At 38.1% G+C, this 21,217-nt stretch overlaps 1 protein-coding gene and 1 non-coding gene across 3 annotated transcripts; one reads left to right on the forward strand and one right to left on the reverse strand.

Moving 5' to 3' along the window:
- Positions 1-3,449: 3,449 nt before the first annotated feature.
- Positions 3,450-14,111, reverse strand: LOC131920729 (UDP-glucuronosyltransferase 2B1-like). 2 transcript variants are annotated; one of them, XM_059275163.1, is made up of 6 exons: positions 13,640-14,111; positions 12,128-12,276; positions 8,154-8,285; positions 6,336-6,423; positions 4,144-4,363; positions 3,450-3,729 (listed from the first exon to the last, which is right to left on the reverse strand). In XM_059275163.1, exons 1-6 carry the CDS (start codon positions 14,109-14,111, stop codon positions 3,450-3,452), a joined length of 1,341 nt encoding a protein of 446 aa, XP_059131146.1. The 2 variants fall into 2 exon arrangements, with proteins under 2 accessions (XP_059131146.1, XP_059131145.1); XM_059275162.1 differs by having other exon boundaries at positions 13,388-14,111.
- A 4,744-nt stretch (positions 14,112-18,855) lies between these two features.
- Trnak-cuu (transfer RNA lysine (anticodon CUU)) lies at positions 18,856-18,928 on the forward strand. The gene has a single exon. It is a non-coding gene; the product is annotated as a tRNA-Lys (tRNA).
- The last annotated feature ends 2,289 nt before the right edge of the window (positions 18,929-21,217 follow it).

The following is a 21,217-nucleotide window of genomic DNA, read 5'->3' on the forward strand; positions in this document are numbered from 1 at the left end:
CAGGAGCCAGAGCCCGCTTTTGTTATTGCTCATGGCCATGTCAGAGGAGCAGCAGGTGGCACTTGAATTCAGGAATTTCAGCCCACCAGGAAGCAGGGCACTGATGGGTCAATCTCAGATAAGGCTTTGGCTTTAGAATGTCTTTAGTTACTGCTGTGCCTTTACATGTTTGCTGCTGCCATTTTTTTCTGTTATTGGTACAGTGTGAATGGGCACATGGGGATTCTTACTGCCTTTAGTGTAGTGTGATTATCTCATGGACATATCCTGTTCCACTGTGCATTTTTACCTGTGGATTTTTATGAAGATGATTTCCTTTTAAGCTGTACTGTTTAACTGAAGTAATGATTTTATGCAATAATAGTGTTAGTTTAAAGAGAATTTTGATGATTAAGGGTTTCTAACAAATATAGTAATAGATTACGAGAGAGGTTGTTTTAATGGGAAAATTAATATAGGTAAAGATAGGATATAGTGTTGTCTCTCCCCCAATAAGACAGGGGCTATAGAGGATAGAAAATAAGAACAAGGAAATGTCCCACAGCTAGGACTTATGAGTTTCTCTAGAGGAGCCATACAGAGAGTGGCTTAAGTTAATGATTAACAAAAACAATCCAGTCCCAGAAGTTAGCTCTTTTTTTTTTTATTGGCCATTCACTTCTTTATTGGACCATTAGGTGTTTTAGACAGACACAGTATCACAGCTTCACAGAGTTAAACAAACGCAATATAAACAAAAGTAACGCACCTTAAAATAATATTCTACAACAGAGAAAGAACAAAAGAAAAAAATCCTGCATTGTTACAGGGTTTTACATAATGTTGAATGCTTTCTATATTCTTGGAGGAGGTCTGGCTGTCTGTCATGAATTCTCCCATGAAGTCTGGTTAATGTGTTGTAACTTGGCTTTTTTTTTTCCAAACGCCGTTTATTGAAGGAGGGAGGAGGTCTTAAATACAGGCTTACAGCACAGTGGGAGAACCCTGGAGGGCAGAAGTTCGCTATCAATGTTAGCTCTTTTTGATAGTGGGAAATGTGTTCATGAATTTTGGTGTGCATCATAGCTAAAACAAAGTTTTAAATAATGACTTCTGTAACTAGAAAACAAAGAATTGCATGGTTAGTTAACATAATTAGACCGGACTCTGAAATATGAAAAGCGAAACCAGTAATCTGTTTTTCTGCCAATTATAAGGACTATTGCCTATGTAAACAGTTATAGCTGAAAGACTCCTGATCTATGAGAAGTCTAAAAGATAAATATTTAAGTGTATGTGGGTTCTTGGAGATAATTTGTTTTCCACTTGTAATATATAAAATGTTTAAACATTTAAGGGATATGGAAAATATGCTGTTTTTTACTTGTATTCATTGTAATCATTCACTTAAAAATAGAATCTAACCACATTGTAATTCTTATATTGCTTGAAAGATTCTGCTGTGGTATATAAGTTGTAAGGGAAAAAAATAAAGACACACAGAAGGAAAACACCAGAAAATATATAGGTAGAAGAAGTAAGGATGTAGAAGAAAGACATCAGGAAGTAGTAAGAAGCAAGACATCAGGAAAGAGTAAGGGGAATATCAAAGTGGAAGAACAGAACAAGAAGAACAAAAAAGAATAGAGTAGAGCAAGCAACAGAAAGAATAATAAAACAAAATAAAAGCCTTTATCCCTCAGAAAAGAAGTCTGTGTGTTTTTCTCGCCGACTCTGCATCTCTTTCCCAGTCTCTCTGACCTGCAGAAGGCTGGACCCTCTGCATGTTTTCAGATATGTTTCTCCCTTTGAAAGGGCAGTGTTCTTTTAACCCTTGTAAGCCAAGTTTTCTTTTGGCCAGTGTTGCCTTTATAGTTAGGTCTTGTTACTTGGGCACTTTGGCATAATCTGTTTTCCAATCCACAGAGCTCTCTTGGCTAGCTTCAGCTTTCTTCCTTATTTCATGTATTTCTAGCATCAGCTTGGTTGTGTTTCCCTGGGGTTAAGACACAGGTATCACATTCTCTCCTGGGTTTAGAAGGAGCAAGGGCTTGTGATTGACTAGCTTTCTCATCTCTCCTTTTGTTGGACACTCTTGCAGTTACTTTTCCGTTCTTTCCTTGTCTATGACTGATGCTTCCCTGGGTAACCTGATCATAATTCATTTCCCAACCTTTTGGGGTCAGTATATTTTACATGTGTGACAGGTGTCCCAGGGCTCGCTTTATCTTCACTAACTAGGGTTCCTGATGTTCCTGAACTCTGAGCTTTGAACTGTTTATGGTGGAAGGGCTCAGCTCTGCATTGGTAGTAAGATTGTTTCTAGTTTCAGTGTGTGTGCTTCTCATTCAGAATTTCCTTCTTGTTGTTGATAAAATCGTGTTAGTTTCACCTGGTGCTCCAGTGAGGTTCAGCTTACATTTGAACGGAAGACCTCTTGTCCATTCTGAAATTCAATGCTCACCATTACAGGAGTCCATTTCAGAATGTGTGGATATTTTATTGCAGTGATTAGAGTAGCAACGGGGTAAATGTTTTTGTGATTCTGCACTGCACAACGCATTTTTTAAATCTATAACCTATGGATCCACATCATGTGCTACATACAGTTTCCTTTTGTCTTGCTCTTATCTGGAGACTTAGATTCTTGTACCTAACCTTGTGTACTTTATAAGAGAGGAATGGAACTTTTAACAGCTCATGTCTACTTCAAAAGGTTTAATTATGAGTTATAGTGTCCAGGTGAGTTGTGACTAAGGGATAAGATGCAGACTGAATGAATAATCCTGTTAAGTCGTAGAACCTCCCAAGTAATGGAATTTAACACAAGCAGGTAGAAATAATTGTTTGAATGCCATGGAGAAATGCCTCTGTTTTGAGGAGGGACCTTCATCACAGGTCCTTTAATAAATAAAGGATGTGTGGTGTGTGTACAGGAAAATAACCAGAACAACGGCTTCCCTTATACAAAGAAAAAGCAAGTCTATTTCAGAAGTTTGGCTCCTGAACACTATTATTTATGAGTAGTTAAAAAAAAAAAGAAAAAAAATAGTCCACCAAATGAAGTCAGAACAGGCTGGATATTTGTAAAGGTAACTGACATTTAGAGAGGTATTTTCAAAGATGTATGCCCATGTGACTTTTGTGAACAACAGTTAATCTCAGTGATTATTATTGGGGATAGCTCCTCAATTACATCAAAACATTCTAAAGAGAACTCGTGATTTTTGTTTTATAGCACTGAGTGCATATTTGTCATGAAATGTAGCATGTCTTAAACATATGAAATACATGAAAGCCTTCTTTACTGAAGACCCAAAACTGTCTTATCTTAGAGGGAAAGACCTGGCATCTCAACCTCTTCTTGATGGGAGCAGCTGTGAGATGCTCATCTTTCAGGACTCTTGAGGCTTCAATGCAGCTACTCTTTTCTCTTCCTTTACCCATGTTAGCAGTCCTCCCCACATCAGCTACTCCCTTTTCTTCTTCTTTCCAGATTTAGCAAACTTCCAGCAACAAAAGAGGCAAGACTTCATGATGATGAGCATCACAGTCACCACACAGGCCAGCAGGAATCCAAGCACATCCAGAGAGTGGTACTGGAACCAGGTGAGGTCATGTGCTGCCACACGAAGGTGCTTGGCTCCTTTGTTGCGTATGACATATTCAATCCAGAAGACAGCTCTTTCCAGGGGCTTCATTGGTTGATCATGGTGGATTCTTGATAGCCGCATAGCATTCTCTTTATACCTGAAGGGACAATGTGTACAACTAAAATTAAAATGAAACTAATTTTCAAGCCACCTAACATTTGTTGGTTTGGGAAAAAGCCCCCAAAGTGATTCAAAATTAACCAAATAGATTTGCTGTGTTTTATCAGGCAGCATGGAGGACAGTTGTGGGACAAGATGGACAGTTTAGTGGCAGGGAGAAGAGTTGAGTGGCAAGGAGGAGAGTTGAGACAGCCTTGTGTAGCACAAGTTTGGTCTGAACTTGTTGTGTAGGTTACATACATCAAGCATGTTGAGACCAATTTTTAATCCCAGCACATAGTAGGCTGAAGCAGGCAGATCTCTATGAGTTCAGGGTCAGTCATGGGATTATACATTGAGACCCTGTTTCAAAAAAGAAAAATAAACTCAAACAAAAAATAGTTGTACTCACGAAGGGTCATTAATGATGGCCCTCAAGGCAGTGAGAAGGTCTGTGGTTGACAGTGTGTTGAAGTCCACTCTAACAGCTGCTCCCTTGGCTACCATGTGGTTAATATTATCAGGTTGATCCGCAAACAATGGAATACCAACAATAGGAATGCCATGATAGATTGCTTCATAGATGCCATTGGTTCCACCATGAGCTATAAAAGCTTTGGTTTTTGAATGACCTACAATTAGAATTATTTTTACATAATCATTGATTAAAATATTAAAAAAGAAGTGAAATGTAAGAGTTCCAAAGGGACTGTTTTCATAGAAAACATGCTATAGTCACAAATTTGCAGTGAAACTGCTTTGGAAGTTTATATCAAGAAGCTCTTAAGTGAGCTGGAGAGGTAGGAGAAGAGTATTTGGAAGAAGTAGTATGTGTCTTGAGAACTGTAAAATGAGAAGATTGCCACACAAGAAAATGAAAGGAAGATTGTGGGTAAAAGATCCAGTGGGAAAGAATCCACATGGTTAGGTTTATAGTACCAGTTGTGAATTTCCCCTGGGGCTCTGAACATAGAGAAGAACCCACAACTGACACTTTTCTAAACCAATATCATTTCTCATGGCATTTGAAATCCTTACCTTATACCCGCATGTATGTGCAGTTTTCATCCTTCATCAAAGTATGTTATTTTTGCAGCACACAGAGACCATTACAGAAAGCCAAAGTTGTCAAAATACAGAGAACAACTGACCTTGGGTATGAAGCTCCAAATGATACATCTGTAACGCAAACCCTCTATATATATGGCTCAAGAAACATTTCAGAAGAGGGGGTGGAAATATGGTAAGAATCATAGGACAAGGAAATCTGCTCTGAGATTGTGTCTTCATACAGCACAGGGAGACTGCAGTCACTGATTTTATGGTGGCCTAAACAAGATCAGTACAATGAATATACCAGTTGACGTGCCAATGTAAAGGCAGAAAATGTTACAGTGCCTTGTCCCCAGGTGAAGAGGCACAGACACATAATGACTGCTGAGAGTCAGTTTTCTTTCTTTTTTTTTTTTTTTTTTTTTTGTTTTGTTTTTCGAGACAGGGTTTCTCTGTGTAGCTTTGCGCCTTTCCTGGGACTCACTTGGTAGCCCAGGCTGGCCTCGAACTCACAGAGATCTGCCTGGCTCTGCCTCCTGAGTGCTGGGCTTAAAGGCATGCGCCACCACCGCCCGGCGAGAGTCAGTTTTCCTCAGGGATGAATTCAAATTTATTATCCAATAGCAATGGTGAGTTCAGAAACCTAGCAGGAATACTAGATGGACTGAGCAGATTGTATTGTATATCCATATATATGTACAGATGCAATAATAATAACCAATGAGAAAGAGAAAAAAAGGGAGTGGGTGGGAAGGAAGAGGGTAGATAGGAGAAGAGTTAAGATAAATGGAGTTGATGGTTTAATTTGACTAAAATATATTGTGTGAAATTTATTTATTAAAATACCACATTAAGCCGGGCGGTGGTGGCGCACGCCTTTAATCCCAGCACTCGGGAGGCAGAGCCAGGCGGATCTCTGTGAGTTCGAGGCCAGCCTGGGCTACCAAGTGAGTTCCAGGAAAGGCGCAAAGCTACACAGAGAAACCCTGTCTTGAAAAACCAAAAAAAAAAAAAAGAAAAAAAAATACCACATTAAAACCCAGAAGGCAAGTAGACTATTTATATAGAAATGGTTGTGGCACTGGGTCTGGTGTGTAGTGTATAGTCACCAGGATAGTAGATGGTGGAATCTAAGACCAATCAACCTGCAATTCATCATGAAATATGTTAGCACTTTGTGGTAAAGATAGTACACTTGTTGGCATAGAAAATACAGAATTGGTGCAGCAGGAGGAACTAAGATTCTCAGTGGCATTGGAAATATTCCTGTAGTAGTATAAACAATAATGAAAAATTAAGAAGCAAGAGACAAAGGGGCAATTCATACAGTCTCTGGACAATTCTTAGAGCAGTTATTACAGCTGAACTGAAGGTATGCAGATTTTAGACATAGAGAAGATGATTTTTAATAATAGGATGACAGAATTTATAGGTAGCTATTTTCCATTCTGTATTTATGAAAATAAATATAAAATAAATTTGCTTTATTTTTGACTGTCCTCAAGATCTGTTGTTCCCTTTGTTTTCTTACTTTATTGACCTTTGTCTTACCAAGAAGGTCATTCTGGGGGATCCACTTGTACAGCCGAGTATTGGATCCTAAGGTCTCTGGTTTCTTACCATCAAATCTCCACAGAACCTGTTACACACAGAAATTACCTTATTCAACTGCAGAAATTCAAAAGCTTTGGTATATTTTGATTCTGGAGAACCGAGAAGACTATTCAGTTGAACCAGTGATTGCTAATGAAATTAAGAGAGGGGCTTTCAAAATAGTATGAGATGTTAAAAGACTGAAGTAAATAATACATTTTCTGTACATAGCTTTATAATAACTTGAGCATGATATTTCACCATGCTAATTTATATAGGTCTAATGATTAATGACAAATTAAAGCATACATGAAAATTTTAGGCAGTTAATGCAATCCTGAATGGGAATATTATATACAATTAGTAACAATTTATGATTATGTATATATTATATAAAAATCTAGCTCTTATATTACAAATTCAATATTAATTTATATCTTTTTGAGACATGGGAACATAATTTTACCTATATTCCCATCTTCCCTAGTCTACTCATTGTAATAGGTTTATTTTTGATGCATAAAAATATCATATTGATATAGTTTACTATTCTGAGAAATAATTTCTTTCTTACTAGAAAGTGTATTTACTTTGCTTCAGATGAAACTTTAGGGTCTGCCCAAGGGAAAAATGTCAATAGGAAAATTTTAAGCATGGTTTCTATTGCTCTAAATACAATTCATGTTTAGTGCCAAACTGAGTTCTGAAATACAAGCACTCCTCACAAATGAATACAAACTGTTCATTTTCACTTTCTATATGCTCTCTATCTCATAAAATAAGTTTACATAAAAATTATCTTCATGAACAGGAGAAACTGTTATCAAGTATTAGAGTAAATGCAGCCCCCAAACAGCCAAAGAGTGATGCTTTTAGAAAGTGAGTCAACCATACAAAAATATATGGAGTCAGGAGCTTCTAGAATCTTCCTATGGCATACTGACCTACACCTGACTCCATCTTAAATTCCATGCTTTTTCACCAACCAGAAAAAGATGTTCACTTGATGTGCTAGAAGCAGAGTTTCTGTAGATGCAATCATAATTTTATCATCCTGGGCTCACTTCAGGGTCAGGACCTATTTTCATCATTCTTTCTCTTATATTTTCCTACATCAGCCATTGGAAAGAAGATATTTCCCCCTTCTTTCTTTACAAACATTTGTGTTTCATTTTATGTATGTGGGTGTTTTGCCATCATATAATTCTGTGCATTTTGAGTATGCCACCTGGAGGCCTGAAAAATGTATTAGATCTCCTGGAACTTGAGTTGGGGACAGTTGTGAGCTAGTTGGTATATAAGTGTTAGCAATCAAACCCAGGCTCTCTGGAAGAGCAGCCAATGCTCTTAACCACTGAGTCATCACACCAGCTCCAGTATATTTCTTATTATTTTATTTCCTCTTTCTCTCCCCATCCTTTCTTTCTTTTTCTTCTCACTTCTTTGAGAGATGAAAAGCTTGGGAATCACCACGAAGTATAAACTGGCTTTAAATGTGAGAAAGAAAGACCCACTCTGGTCTCTAAGAGCCAGGATGACAGCTATGCACAACCATGCATGGCTGTAACTACAAACTTTCAGATCATGAGGTCAATCAGAACCAGACTAATATTTCACCCTGAACAATTTAAAATTTTCTTTTTAAAACAGTGTTAGAGATGAATAGGAAAGAGACCTTCATTTTACTTTTCACACGGGAATTTTCTCTACTTAAAACCTTTCAGAGTTCAATAAACTTATAGTACAATTGCCCACCTAATGGACATTTTATCTCACCTTTTGTGGAATCTGAGCAAGAGCAGATGCAACTATATTGGCCTTTTCATCTGTTAAATTTCTAACTATTGAACCCAGAGAAAATACCACAACACCGTGTTCTCCAGAGCTCTGAACAAAGTCTTCCATTTCCTACAAAGAGAGATGTGACATCACAAATGAATGGCTGTAGAGAGCCGTGCACGGCCGTGCCTCAAGGATGGCGTGGCCTCTGGCTTCTGCCTTCCCGATGGCAGGTGTTCTCTGGGATAAACAACTCCTTATTTGGCTAAGGCTAGGATCTGGCTTGCTTCTCTGCACACCTGGACCTAATCTGGCTTGCTTGCATATGTCTGACCCTAGCGGCATTGTCCACGTGGCACCACGGGGTTGATTGCCCAGTGGCTATAAAGACCGTGGGCTGACTTTCCCAGGGGAGTGATTGTGAGAGTGACTGGGAGAGTGACTGTGGGGGTGACACTGAGTGAGAGAGAGAGAGAATGGGAGAGTGAGTATGAGTGAGAGTGAGAGAGAAGAAGAAGATGGCTTTCCCCGGGGTCAGAAGATTGTTCAAGGTTCCTGAATAAACTGCTTGGAGAAGAGCCTGGGGTCGCGTCGTCCTTGCTGGTCAAGGCGGACGCGACAAATGGCAGCATAGGAAGGACCATGACAAACTTTATGAGAGGAAATCATGTAATAACTGTAATTATTTTAAGAAGATCAGTGATTCCATTGCTTCAGTACTCAATATTCATTGAAAGTATATTTGTGCTACAGTGCAACTGACCAAAATAAGTAAATTAGAGATAAAAGGTAATGTTATTAGAGATATCACTGAAATTTAGATGATCATTAGGAGGTATTTTAAAAACAACACAAAGAGGAGGCAGAAAGATTGTAAAAGCCAGAAGGAATGGTGACATTCCAGTGTCTTCCAGACACAGTAAGACTGAGGAATATATGAACTCACAGAGACTGTGGCAACACACGTAAGACCCGCACAGTCCAAGCCAGATGAGGTCCAAGCACTGAGAGTGGAAAATGGACATGGACTTCCATTTCTAACTAGGAAGCTTTGTGCAACTGATACCTGATAGCAAAGGGGAAAATCAACTCTCTCTCTCTCTATTGGAATGTCACTGGGTAAATCAGTCATATCCTAGAGCAAGACCCATGCCCAGGAGTACTTGGTCAACACAAAATAAATCCCATGATTTTTTTTTCTTCTTTTGTAGGCTTTGTCTTTCACTTGATTTTTCCTTGGGCATTTTTTGGTCTTATTGATTTTTAGGTCATTGTTTTGATTTTTATTTTTGTGGTTTCTCTCTCTCTCTCTCTCTCTCTCTCTCTCTCTCTCTCTCTCTCTCTCTCACACACACACACACACACACACACAGACTGACAGAGAGACAGAAAGAACATAAAGTATGGGTGGGGAGGTGGATATGATCTGGCAGAAGATAATCACAATGTATTATATGAAAAAAGTTTTGGGCCGGGCGGTGGTGGTGCATGCCTTTAATCCCAGCACTTGAGAGGCAGAGTCAGGTGGATATCTGTGAGTTTGAGGCCAGCCTGGGCTACCAAGTGAGTCCCAGGAAAGGCACAAAGCTACACAGAGAAACCCTGTCTCGAAAATCCCAAAAAAAAAAAAAAAGTTTTGGAATGAATAAAAATTCCAATTTTTTCCAGTATGGCTACTGTAAAGGCGATTGTGACACTCCCTTGCAAAGTTCATATACACACTTGCATATGTCTTCATCTTGACATGAACATCTCTCTACTTATCTCTGTGATTTGAATCTATATTAATGGCCAGGCAGTGGCAGCGCACACCTTTAATCTCAGCACTCAGGAGGTAGAGCCAGGTGGATCTCTGTAAATTCAAGGCCAGCCTGATCTACAGAGCAACATCAGGACAGGCAGCAAAACTACACAGAGAAACGCTGTCTCAAAAAAAAAAATCTATATTAAAATCTATGTTATAAATGTCTTTTAATAAACTCCAACTCTGCTTCAAAAAAGAAAGAAAATCAATATGCTAACACATCTGGAAATCTTGAAGAAATGAAAGAAAACTGAGGATATAAGAACTTCATTGTAAACACACACAACAGTAACGAACAATGAACTTTAAAGAACATTTGTTACAAAGCCAGACACTGCACACTAAGTAGATTCAATGATGAATGCTCTCCAGCTATAATAAGTACATAATACCAATGCTACCCAAATAGCTCCATAAAGTAGAAAGAGAAGGAATATTTGTTAAGCCTTCTTATTAAGCTAGTATTTTTCTGTTATTACAATTTGGTTAAAAAAAAAACAACATAAATTTCCACACACCCCCAGTGAACACAGATGGAATAAAATACTTGTAAGTAAAATTCAGTGGCATATTAACAATATCTATCATATGTCATATTATGTTGATTTCATTTTCTATTTAAAATATTTTTATTCCACAATTTTGACTAGAAGAGTGAAAAAAGAAAAGAGAACAGGTTAAATTGGGTAAGGATCAGAGGTGGATTTGGGAGAAGTTAGGGAGAGCTGAATATAATGAAAACACGCTCTATAAAATTCTTAAAGATCCAGGAAAAAGCAAAGAAACACATAGACCAAGTATGAGAAATAAGTTTACAGATTGTCTATAATCCTAACAAAGGTGCACAAATTGCACATGGAAGTTGAAGACAGACCTTTTAAAGAATGGTGCAGAGAATTCTATTTATCTGCACATATAGGTTGAAAATAGAACTCTCTCTCACTCTGGAAATTTTACTCAAAATGGATATAAGACATGAAAATGGAAACTGAAAGTTCAAATCTCTCTAAGAGAACTCAATGACATTGAAAAAGATAGTAATTTATTTCTTAGAATCCCATCAGCCCAGGGAATAAACTGGGAATTGACAAGTGGAACTACTTTATAGTAGTAACTTCTGAATAACAAAGAAAAATATCATCAAAATGAAGAGACTAAAAACTGGGGGAAAAATCTGTGAACTTGTCCAGACTGTAGATGAATTAAAAAATTCTAATATCAAAAGAAAAAATAATTCAGTCAACATAGATAAATGATTCAGAAGGAACCATTCTCAGTAAAGGTACAAGTAGCCTATAATTATATGAAAAATTATTTTAATATTTTTAGCTATTAGGAAAATGCAATTCAAAATATGTTGATATTCCATCGTAATCCAGTTAGCATGTATGTCACAAAAATTAAAACAATAGCAAATACTCCCACAGACATTATGAAATTGAACATTTATGTATTTGTTTTAGTTAGGAATGTGAAGTGATACCAACATGAAAAACACAAAGAAGGTTCTTCATACAAATAACATTAGCTCTAAATATACAGTTCTGTTATGCCATTCTTGGGTGAGACATCTGAGAGAAATAGTCACAAAGAGAAAAAAATACATATAACAATGTTTATTATACCACTACCTACAATGTCCCAATTACGGAATTAGCCTAGATAGTCTTCAACTGACAAATGTGTAAAAAAGTGTTGATATATAAACGTAATTGTGTTCTACCCAGATATTAATTAGAGGTCACCATGTTAAGCAATAAGCCAGGCACACAAAGAGAAACTTTGTTTTCTTTTATAAGTGGAAACAACAAAGACAAAAACAAAATACCAGCAAAAACATAACTGTAAAAAGACTACGAGGAAGTCGGAAAGAACAAGAGGCCATGTGGAGCGTTCCTAGTCGCGGCTCTCACGTGACCTGCCTGCTTTGTCATCCTGCTTGGCTGAGTGTGGAGTTTCCTCAATGGTTCTTGGAATTGTTGTCTGCTTTCCTCTTTCTCCCTTTCATTCTTTCATCTAATCCTGCACACTGGTCAGGTTATTGTAACTATGCAAGGATTCTGGGACAGCTCCTGTGATCTCTGGTGGATATGTCTGCCATATATATGTCTTCTTCTGGTAACACAATATACAAAGCAATTTATCAAAGGAAACAATATAGGGTTACCTTAGGCAATGGTTTGGCTGGTTTGCAGTGGAGTCCTCCAACAAAGTCAAAGTTAGGTAAGAGTGGGTGGGGAAATTCCAAGTCCCAGTAAGTTCGAATGAGCCACATATCTGCTTTCCCCATCATTTCATATAATGTTGTGGGTCTCCCTGCACCACAAAAACAAGTAAAAATATGCAATGATGAAAGGGTTTTGTCTGGCATACAGCATGTGATTTCTAGTGATGAGTTGAAATAATGTAGACAACAATTTGAAATGTTTCACTTGTGGTTTATAATATAGATGTACTAATATTAAATTTAATATTATTAATATTATAAAATTAAATAATAATTTGTGTAAAAATTACATTGTCTTCCAAACTTACACCAATAATTTCAAAGTTTTTTGACTGCTGCAAAGAATCTTGAAAAAACAGCTCTCATAGAATACTTAGTCTAGTTTATGTGTTTTAGAAGCTAGTTTCTTGATCCTTGACTCTTCAAATGCACTATGATAATCTGTAAGATATGACTAAATTCCTTTTAGATACTGCTGTACTGGGTCTATCAAAGGGGATTTGGTAATACTAACATTTGTATATGTGGAAGTTACAGCTAGATTCTTTTCATAAAATATTTAACATTCAATTTTTTCTTACTCTTAATTTAGGTGTTATTTTATTTAATGGAAAGGTATTTTAAAAAACCAGCCAATAAAAATGCCTGCATTTTTTCAGCAAGATTTTAGGCTTTAAGTCATCAGTTTTAGGCATCTAAGAAGTCTCAAACTCCAAGAAAACCAAGTTCCCTTGACTGTTTCTGGTATTAGAGATACTGATTAATTGTGAACGACCTTTCTTGACATTCTAGATAAATGTTTCAATTTGCAAGTGAAACAACTTTTAGAAGGGAACATATTTTCTTTATTGCTATACAGATAGTCACAGTAGTGAATTATAAGTCCTTAGTGCACATATCTACAGTCACTAATGCATTCATTGAAACCTAGAGTTTCTTATACTAAGACAAACATAGAATATATCAAATGATTACCAAGAGAAATCTTTGTCTCAATTTGCATGGAGAGCAATTTCTGGAGTGTTCTGAACAACTCTATAGTGTTCTGCCTTGTTTTGAGGCTATTTAGTTGTTTTCTATTTTTGCTTTATCAGCTCACAATTAGCAACCTCATTCTGTGACTGTATATTCATCCACACACACTCACTTTCAAAGAAGCAGCAAGTTGGGATTTCACTGTAACAGTGAAAGACAGTTTACCTAGAATGTCACTGTAAAGCTGACTCCAAGTCTTCTCATTAAATGGTTGAAACCAAAAGTCAAAGTATAGCAGATGCAACATATTCTTCACCCTTTCCACAAATGTCATGTGGTCACTTAATTCTGAGAGAACCACAGGCACATAGGAAAGAGGGAGTGGAAGCCCCCCACTGTACTTTTCACATTTGTATCCGGGACAGAAGCGGAGACTGTACACTAAAGGTATCTTCAGCACTTCGGCCAACAGCTCACCACAAGGACCAGCAGCATCTGCAAGGATGACATCAAACTTAGATCCTTGGAGTTTTTTCATAAGACTCTTGTTCCAAACTACAGCTTTGCAGAAGCTTTCAATAACATCAGAATATTCACTAAAGACTTGTTGCATTTTTGAATAATATGTCCAAAGTGAGGGTGTTTGAAAATCATATGTCCATTGAGTTACCCATTTCTCAAAAGTATATTGAAGATCATCTTTACTCAAAGGTACAGGATAAATCTCAAAATTAATAGAAGATTCATTGCTAGGCTCAATAAGGACGGAAGCTGAAGGTGTCAGAACAGTGACTTCATGACCTCTCTGCAAAAGCTCATCCAGAATCGTCTTTATATTGATCCAATGGCTGTATTCTTTTGGCCACACTAGCACTTTTCCACAAGTTCCAAGTCTAAAGTAGCATATCAGCTGTATCAGCAGCAAAACTGAAGTCTGTTTCATAGACATCTTGCTGAAATGGAATGCTGTTGACATCTATCATTTTTTGCAGGTTTTCATGCTTTTATGCAAAGTTGAATAAATCAAGAAGTTAACATATAACTTCAAAACCATCAATGAGCCTGGTGGTGTAATATCATCTGTAAATATGCACATGGAACATGAACTCAAGGTTAACAAAGTTTGTTTGTCTCTTTCTTTCTTTCTTTCTTTCTTTCTTTCTTTCTTTCTTTCTTTCTTTCTTTCTTTCTTTCTTTCTTTCTTTCTTTCTTGTGCCTGATACTAATCAGCTAAGATCAAACACTTTCCATGTATAATTATCTTGCTTTAAATATAACATTTTAGAGTCATATGAAGAGTCACAAATGAGAACCTCCTATTTCTTACATAACAGTAAAGATCAAACAAGGGTATGGGGAGATCAGCATGTCTTAGATCTTGGTATGATGCATTATGTTACATTCAAATTGCCATATTCCCTCCTGAAAGGAAGATGCAGTCCTATAATGCTCAGGGGACTAAAAAAAATTACAACATATCTCTTCCAGATTATATAACACACAATTACTTGGATCCTGGAGGGTTTTTGGTGGACATATCTACAAGTGCATCCTCTTTAGATTTCTATTGCCATGATAAACATCATGACTAAAATAAACTTGGAGAACATGGGGCTTATTTCAGCTTAGAGCTGTTGTTCATTATGAGAAGTTAGAGCAGTAATTCAAGGCTGTAAGCTGGAGGCAGGAACTGAAGTAGAGGCCATAGAGGAACAACATTTACTGGCTTATCCTGATAGCTCTCTCAGTTTGCTCTCTCTTGCATACAGGACCACCTTGCCAGGTATGCCAACAGTCACAGTGGGGTGAGTTTTTTTAATCATTCATCAAACAAAAAAAATTGATCCACAGGACAATCTGATTAAAGCATTTTCTCTACTGAGGTTCTCTCTTCTCAGATGACACTAATTTGTGTCAAGTTGACTAAAAACTCACTTACACAAAGTAACATAGGAAATTCCAAGGATGCATCTTTCTTAAGAGTTTACCATGATGGGATGGGCCTTTCAGGTATGCACTCTTCTATGCTCTTGTAAAGAACTAAATAGATTCCTTGGCTCACCTTGCCACACCTGAGTGGAATTACTAGTTTGGTCTTTCATCAATGCTTTTTCTGATCTTAATAGACACTTGTTCTCATGTTTCTAGGAAAAATCATCTATGCAATTGTAGCCCAAAGAGGGACAGATATAGATAAAATCAAAGATTATTTTAGGAGAGTGGTTTGTATGGCAGTTTCTCTGGGTGATGTAAATGCTACTGAGACTCAGCTGTTGGCCTATAAAGAACTTTCTTTTATACGGAGAGTAGTGCAGCATTTAAGAGAGAGAGATGATGATGCTCGTTTCCTCACTAGTCTCTGATTTGACAGGGAAATTAGAAAAAAAGGGAGGATGAGGTAGAAATATTGGTTTGCTGTTTCTTAGAGCCAGTGGGGAACAAACAAAATTTCCTCCCTTAAACATTAATATGTCCGTTGACATTGCCATGGCTTCAGGCTTGCCTATGCAGGCTCTAAAAGAACCTGTTTCACCACAGACTTCACTTCCTGGCATTCCGTCTCTTACAATCATGTGCTCTCTCTTTCATCATATTCCTGGAGCTGTATTTACAGGAACTGTGATGTACATGTATCTATTGGGGCAGAACTTTCTGACATTTGGATATTTTCATTATGCCAAGTTGTGCTTTTTTGTGATAGTTCTCTATTGTAGAGTGTGACAGCCACATTGTGATGGTTTGAATAGGAATGGCCCTCATAGGCTCATATAATTGAAAACTTGGTCACCGGGGAATGACACTATTTGGAGATGTGGCTTTTTGAAGTAGCTGTGGCCTTGTTGGAGCAAGTGTGTCCCTTGGAGTGGGCTTTGGGGTTTCAAATGCTCAAGCCAGGCCCCATGTCTCTCTTTCCCTTCCTGCAGATCTGTTTGTAGAACTCTCAACTACCTCTGCAACACTATGTCTGCCTGCATGCCACCATGCTTTCTGCCATGATGACAATGATCTAAACCTCCAAACTGTAAGCCAACCCCAATTAAATGCTTTCCCTTTATATGTGTTGCCATTATCTCAGTGTCTCTTCACAGCAATAGAACACTGACTAAGGCGCACACTTACCTATGGGTATAAGGATAAGATTTAGAATGCAGTAAGGATAGTCATTATCATACAGGCTCAATCGTGTGTGAGCTGCAGAATTAACTGTTGCCAAAGATCTCAAAGTGGCACTGGGCTTGCAGTCTGTGTGTTTGACACAGAAAAGACCAACGGAATTCCTAATCCACCCATAGCCAGTAGGCTAATGGCAACTGAGCCATTCCCTTCCTTAACGAGTCTTACTGCAAGTTGGAGTCCTTGTAAGATGGTATCCCAAAAGCAAATGGAACTTGAGTTTATAAATTTATAACTTTCGAAGCCAATCAAAATATATATAACTATTTAATTAAATTTATCATGCCCAATAGAATGAAAGATTAACTAACTGTGGTAGCTACTTTTACTGCCAGGGTCTCCACTGTGCTAGCTGTAGTAACCAATTATGAAATGGTAATCCCAGAAACAGTAGCAGCAGTGGCTGCCACTCTATAAGAGCAACAGCAGCAGCAGCGATGTCAAATTCTCTTCTGTAGCGTGTGGTCATCTACTGGCATGGACATAACTCCAGGAACATGAACCTCCTAGGCCCATTTTTCTTAATCCCAGCATGACTTAAGCTGGCAGCTCTGCAAAAGACCAACTAAGAACCATAAAGAAAAAACAGGCAGCTCACAAGGAGCAGAACTAATGATCTCATAATGGCTACGTTCAGGCTCACAAATTTTAAGGTATCTTCAAAGGGGGCTAAATAAATTTCAGGAATATTCAGAGATGGGTAATGCCTGGGGGGCACTTATCAACCTAAGACAGAGCACCTGTGTGGCCTGGGCAGGTGTCTCCATGATGGGTAAGGTGACCTGCTGATGTCCCATGCAACCTAAGTCAGAAGCTCATTTTTTAGTAAAAGGGGGGACCTGTAGGGCCCTGGCCCGTGTTTTGGGTAACTGTTGCCTTGCTTGCTGATCTTGACCTTGATATCCTCCCTATGCTAATTCTCTGCCAGGTTCCACTCTCCTAAATGTTTAAGGGAAGTTCCTCGTCTGTGTATCCTGCATATTGGGTGTTAACAGCTTAGATGCAAGATTGTAAAACATCAGTAGTGAACTTCTGCCCTCTGGGGTTCTCCCATTGTGCTCTAAGCCTGTATTTAAGACCTCCTCCCTCCTTCAATAAACGGCATTCGGCATTAAAAAAAAAAGAATGTAGTAAGGAATTGTGCTGGTCTAGCAAAAATCTTTTTTTTTCCCCCCTAAGGTCAGTAATGTCACTAGCCCTAGGAGGCTGGCTAGGTTTCCAGTATCAGTCATGATTTCTCTCCAGCACACTATACCTCTGTGCTGGCTAGTCTTATGTCAACTTGGCACACAAACTAGAGTTATTTGAAAGGAGGGAACCTCAACTGAGAAAATTCCTCCATAAGATCCAGATGTAAGGCATGGGAATTCGCTGCTGGCACAGGAAGGCTTGCTTTTGGTGACACTCACTGGGAAAGTCTGTGCAGGAGCTGTGTGGCCATTTCTAGGCCTGCAAATGTAAGAATGAAGCCAGTGGGCTTGGGCAACTTAGCCAATAGCCAGTGTAGGAGCTTGCAGTCAGTTCACATATTCTTTAAAATTTTTAGTTTATTTTTATATGTGTAAATGTTTTGCTGTCTTGTGTGTTTGTATACCCCTTGTGTGCCTAGTTTGTGGGGACATACAGCTAGGGAAGACTGCTTAATTGCTTCCTCTTGGCAGATGTCATAGTATTTTCTGGAACCATTGAAGTCAGACTTGGGAAAGAAGCTTACCAGTGAAATCTAGGTCAAATCCTCTGAGTCTTTGTCCTAGGACAAAGCATTTTCTTAATTAGTGATTGATTGGGGAGAGCCCATTATGGGTCATGTCATCCTTGGACTGTATGTACCCTGTGACTCATTTAAGATGTTTCACTGGAGAACATTTCCATAGGACTATTTTGTTAAAGTGTTGGACATACTGTTTTGACCTTTCATGTTTCTGTTTTACATTGTGATATGGGCATGTAGACATATCTCATTTGTTTTCTATATGATGTAATATTCTAGCCTGCTTCAGTCTGGGCTCTTGTATGGCACAGCAGGCACCTCACCTCGTGCTGGGAATAAATGTCATAAAATCCTTTCACTGGACCTCACCACTTAAAATGTTTACTGCTATGATCTGAAGATCAAGCTTTCAATGTTTAGCCTTTTATTGAATCAAACCTTGGTATGGGGCTGGAATTTGATTGGTAAAGCCTTTGTCTCCCTTACACAGAGACCTGAGTTCCTGTCTAAGCACCACACACAAACTGCTCTAAAGGAAACAACTAGGTGAGGCAAAAGTTTTATTGAATCCATGTAAATTTGTATAATACTCTTTTTATTAATTCACTCTTTTATTTACATTATACATTATTTTCTAGCTGCAAATTATCACCAATTCTTTAGTATATGAATTGTGGACTTTCTAAAACTTTTTAATCATTGGTTTAAATTGGCCAAACACTTAAAAACACATCTTGTAATACTGACTTATTTTATGGTGATATTTTATTTGTATTAAAATGTTATTTGTATGTTAATAAATAAAGTTGCCCGGCTAGCTCAGTCGGCAGAGCATGAGACTCTTAATCTCAGGGTCGTGGGTTCAAGCCCCACATTGGGCACCAAATATAGATGTAACCAACAGTCTTATTAAATAAAAAACACAGAACCAATGCAAAGAAGAAAGCCAAGAGGTCAGAGCTAAGAGCTAAAACCTTACCCTTCCTCCTGCAGTGGTCCTACCTCTCTGAACGAATGCTACTTCCTGTGTTAAAGTCCTTATATAGAATTTCTATTCTGCCTTCTCATTGGTTGTAAACCCAACCACATGATCTCCTTGTCACTGCCTGTCTGTATAGACCTCCAGGTCTTCTATGGTTGGTATTGAGATTAAAAGAGTGTGTATCCAATGCTGGCTGTATCCCTGAACACACAGAGACTTACCTAGCTCTGCCTACCAAGTGCTGGGATTACAAGCATATGCCACCACTGCCCGGCTTTGCTATGGCTTGCTAGTAGCTCTGACCCCTTGATTTATTGATTTATTCATGACAAAATATTTACATGAGAATGTATGTTTAATGCAAAAACAAAAAAAGAATTTCCAAAGAAAGAAACATCAGGTTTCTTATGTTTTGGAAACATAAGTTTCCAAATAATGGCCATGTAGACTATATATTATCCAGAATATTCTTTCCTTTTATTGAACATAGATTCTTTTCTCATGCAATATATCCTGATTATAGTTTCCCCTCACTTTACTCTACCCAGTTCCTCTCCACATCCCCTCTGGATCCACTTTCTTTTGTCTTTCATTGGAAAAGAACAGTCTTCTAAGAGATAACAACCAAACAACACAAAATAAAATAAAATAAAATAAAATAAAATAAAATAAAATAAAATAAAATAAAATAAAGCAAAAACTATCATATCCAAGTTGCACACAGTAGCCCACCAGCAGGAAAACAGGCCCAAGAGCAGGCCCAAGAATCAGAGAACCACTTATTCTCAAACTCAGGAGTCCCATTAAAGCACTAAACTGAAAGCTGTAATATATATGCAGAGGACCTGGTGCAGACCCATGTAGGCCCTGTACTTGCTGCTTCAGTCTCTGTGAGTTCCTATGTGCCTTATTTTGTTCATTCAGAGGGCCTTGTTTTCTTGGTGTCCTCCATCCCCTCTTCTCTTATACTCTTTCCTCCTTCTCTTTTACAGGGTTGCCAGAGCTCTGAGAGGAGGTATTTGGCGTGAATCTGACAAACTTCTGTAAGGCAAAAGATATAGTCATTGAGACAAAATGGTAGCCTACAGAATGGAAGAAGATTTTTTACCAACTCCACATCTGATAGACTACTATTCAAAATATATAAAGAACTCAAGAAATTAGATATAGAAAATCCCAAATATTTCAATTTTAAAAAAAATGGGATACAGATCTAAACAGAAAATTCTCAATAGAGGAAACTCAAATAGCTGAGAAACCAATGATTCCTAATGGTATTCTATTATACTCATAAGATCAATGCCTAGCCTAATTGTCATCAGAGAGGCTTCCTCCAATAGCTGATGGGGACAGATACAGAGACCCACAGTCAAATATTAAGCAGAGCTCAGAGAACTCCACAAAAGAGGGGGAGAAAGGATGGTAGGAACCAAAGGATTTGAGGATGGCAGGAGAACATGTCCCACAGAATCAACTGAACAGGCCTCATAAGGGCTCACAGAGACTGAAGCACAACCACAGAACCTTATGGATCTGCACCAGAGCATCTGTATAGATGCTGTGGTTCATTACCTTAGGGTTTTTGTTAGATTCCTAACAATGGGAGTGGGTGGTGTCTCTGACTCTCTTGCCACCTCATGGGACCCTTTTTCTCCTAATGGGTTGTCTCATCCAGCCTTGATATGAAGGCTTATGCCTAGTCTTATTGTACCTTGCTATTATGAGTTTGGTTGACATCACTGGGAGGCCTGCTCATTTCTAAAGGAAAATGGAGGAGCAGTGAATCTAGGGGAGAGGAAATACAGTGAGGGGGTATTGGAAGGAGGAGTGGGAGAGGAGACTGCAGTTGGGATGTATTTTGTGAAGGAAGAATAAATAAATAAAATATTCTTAAAAAAATCAAAAGATTTGCCAATGATACCAGTGAGAAACTGATGTTCTCACATAGAGTCCCAGATACCTAGAACCATGCCCAACAAACATGCTGTTCAATAAATATTTGCTGAACAAATGAGAAAAAAAAGTTCAACATCCTTTGCTATCAGGGAAATGCAAATCAAAACTACTTTGTAATTCTATCTTATACCTGTCAGAATGGCTAAGTTCAATAACACAAATGACAGCTCATGCATTGAGGATGTGGAGCAAGAGGAATACTCCTTCCTTAATGGTTGCAGTGTAAACATCC

The sequence above is a fragment of the Peromyscus eremicus genome, chromosome 10, assembly GCF_949786415.1.
Source record: "Peromyscus eremicus chromosome 10, PerEre_H2_v1, whole genome shotgun sequence".
NCBI classification, from domain to species: Eukaryota; Metazoa; Chordata; class Mammalia; order Rodentia; family Cricetidae; genus Peromyscus; species Peromyscus eremicus.

Excerpts from the sequence above, each read along its gene's own strand:
- LOC131920729 (XM_059275162.1), bottom strand. The coding sequence starts at position 14,111 with ATGTCTATGAAACAGACTTCAGTTTTGCTGCTGATACAGCTGATATGC. Across the intron at positions 6,424-8,153 it reads TTGCTCAGATTCCACAAAAG|GTTCTGTGGAGATTTGATGG; the intron begins GTGAGATAAAAT and ends TGTGTGTAACAG. Across the intron at positions 3,730-4,143 it reads GCCATCATTAATGACCCTTC|GTATAAAGAGAATGCTATGC; the intron begins GTGAGTACAACT and ends TTGTCCCTTCAG.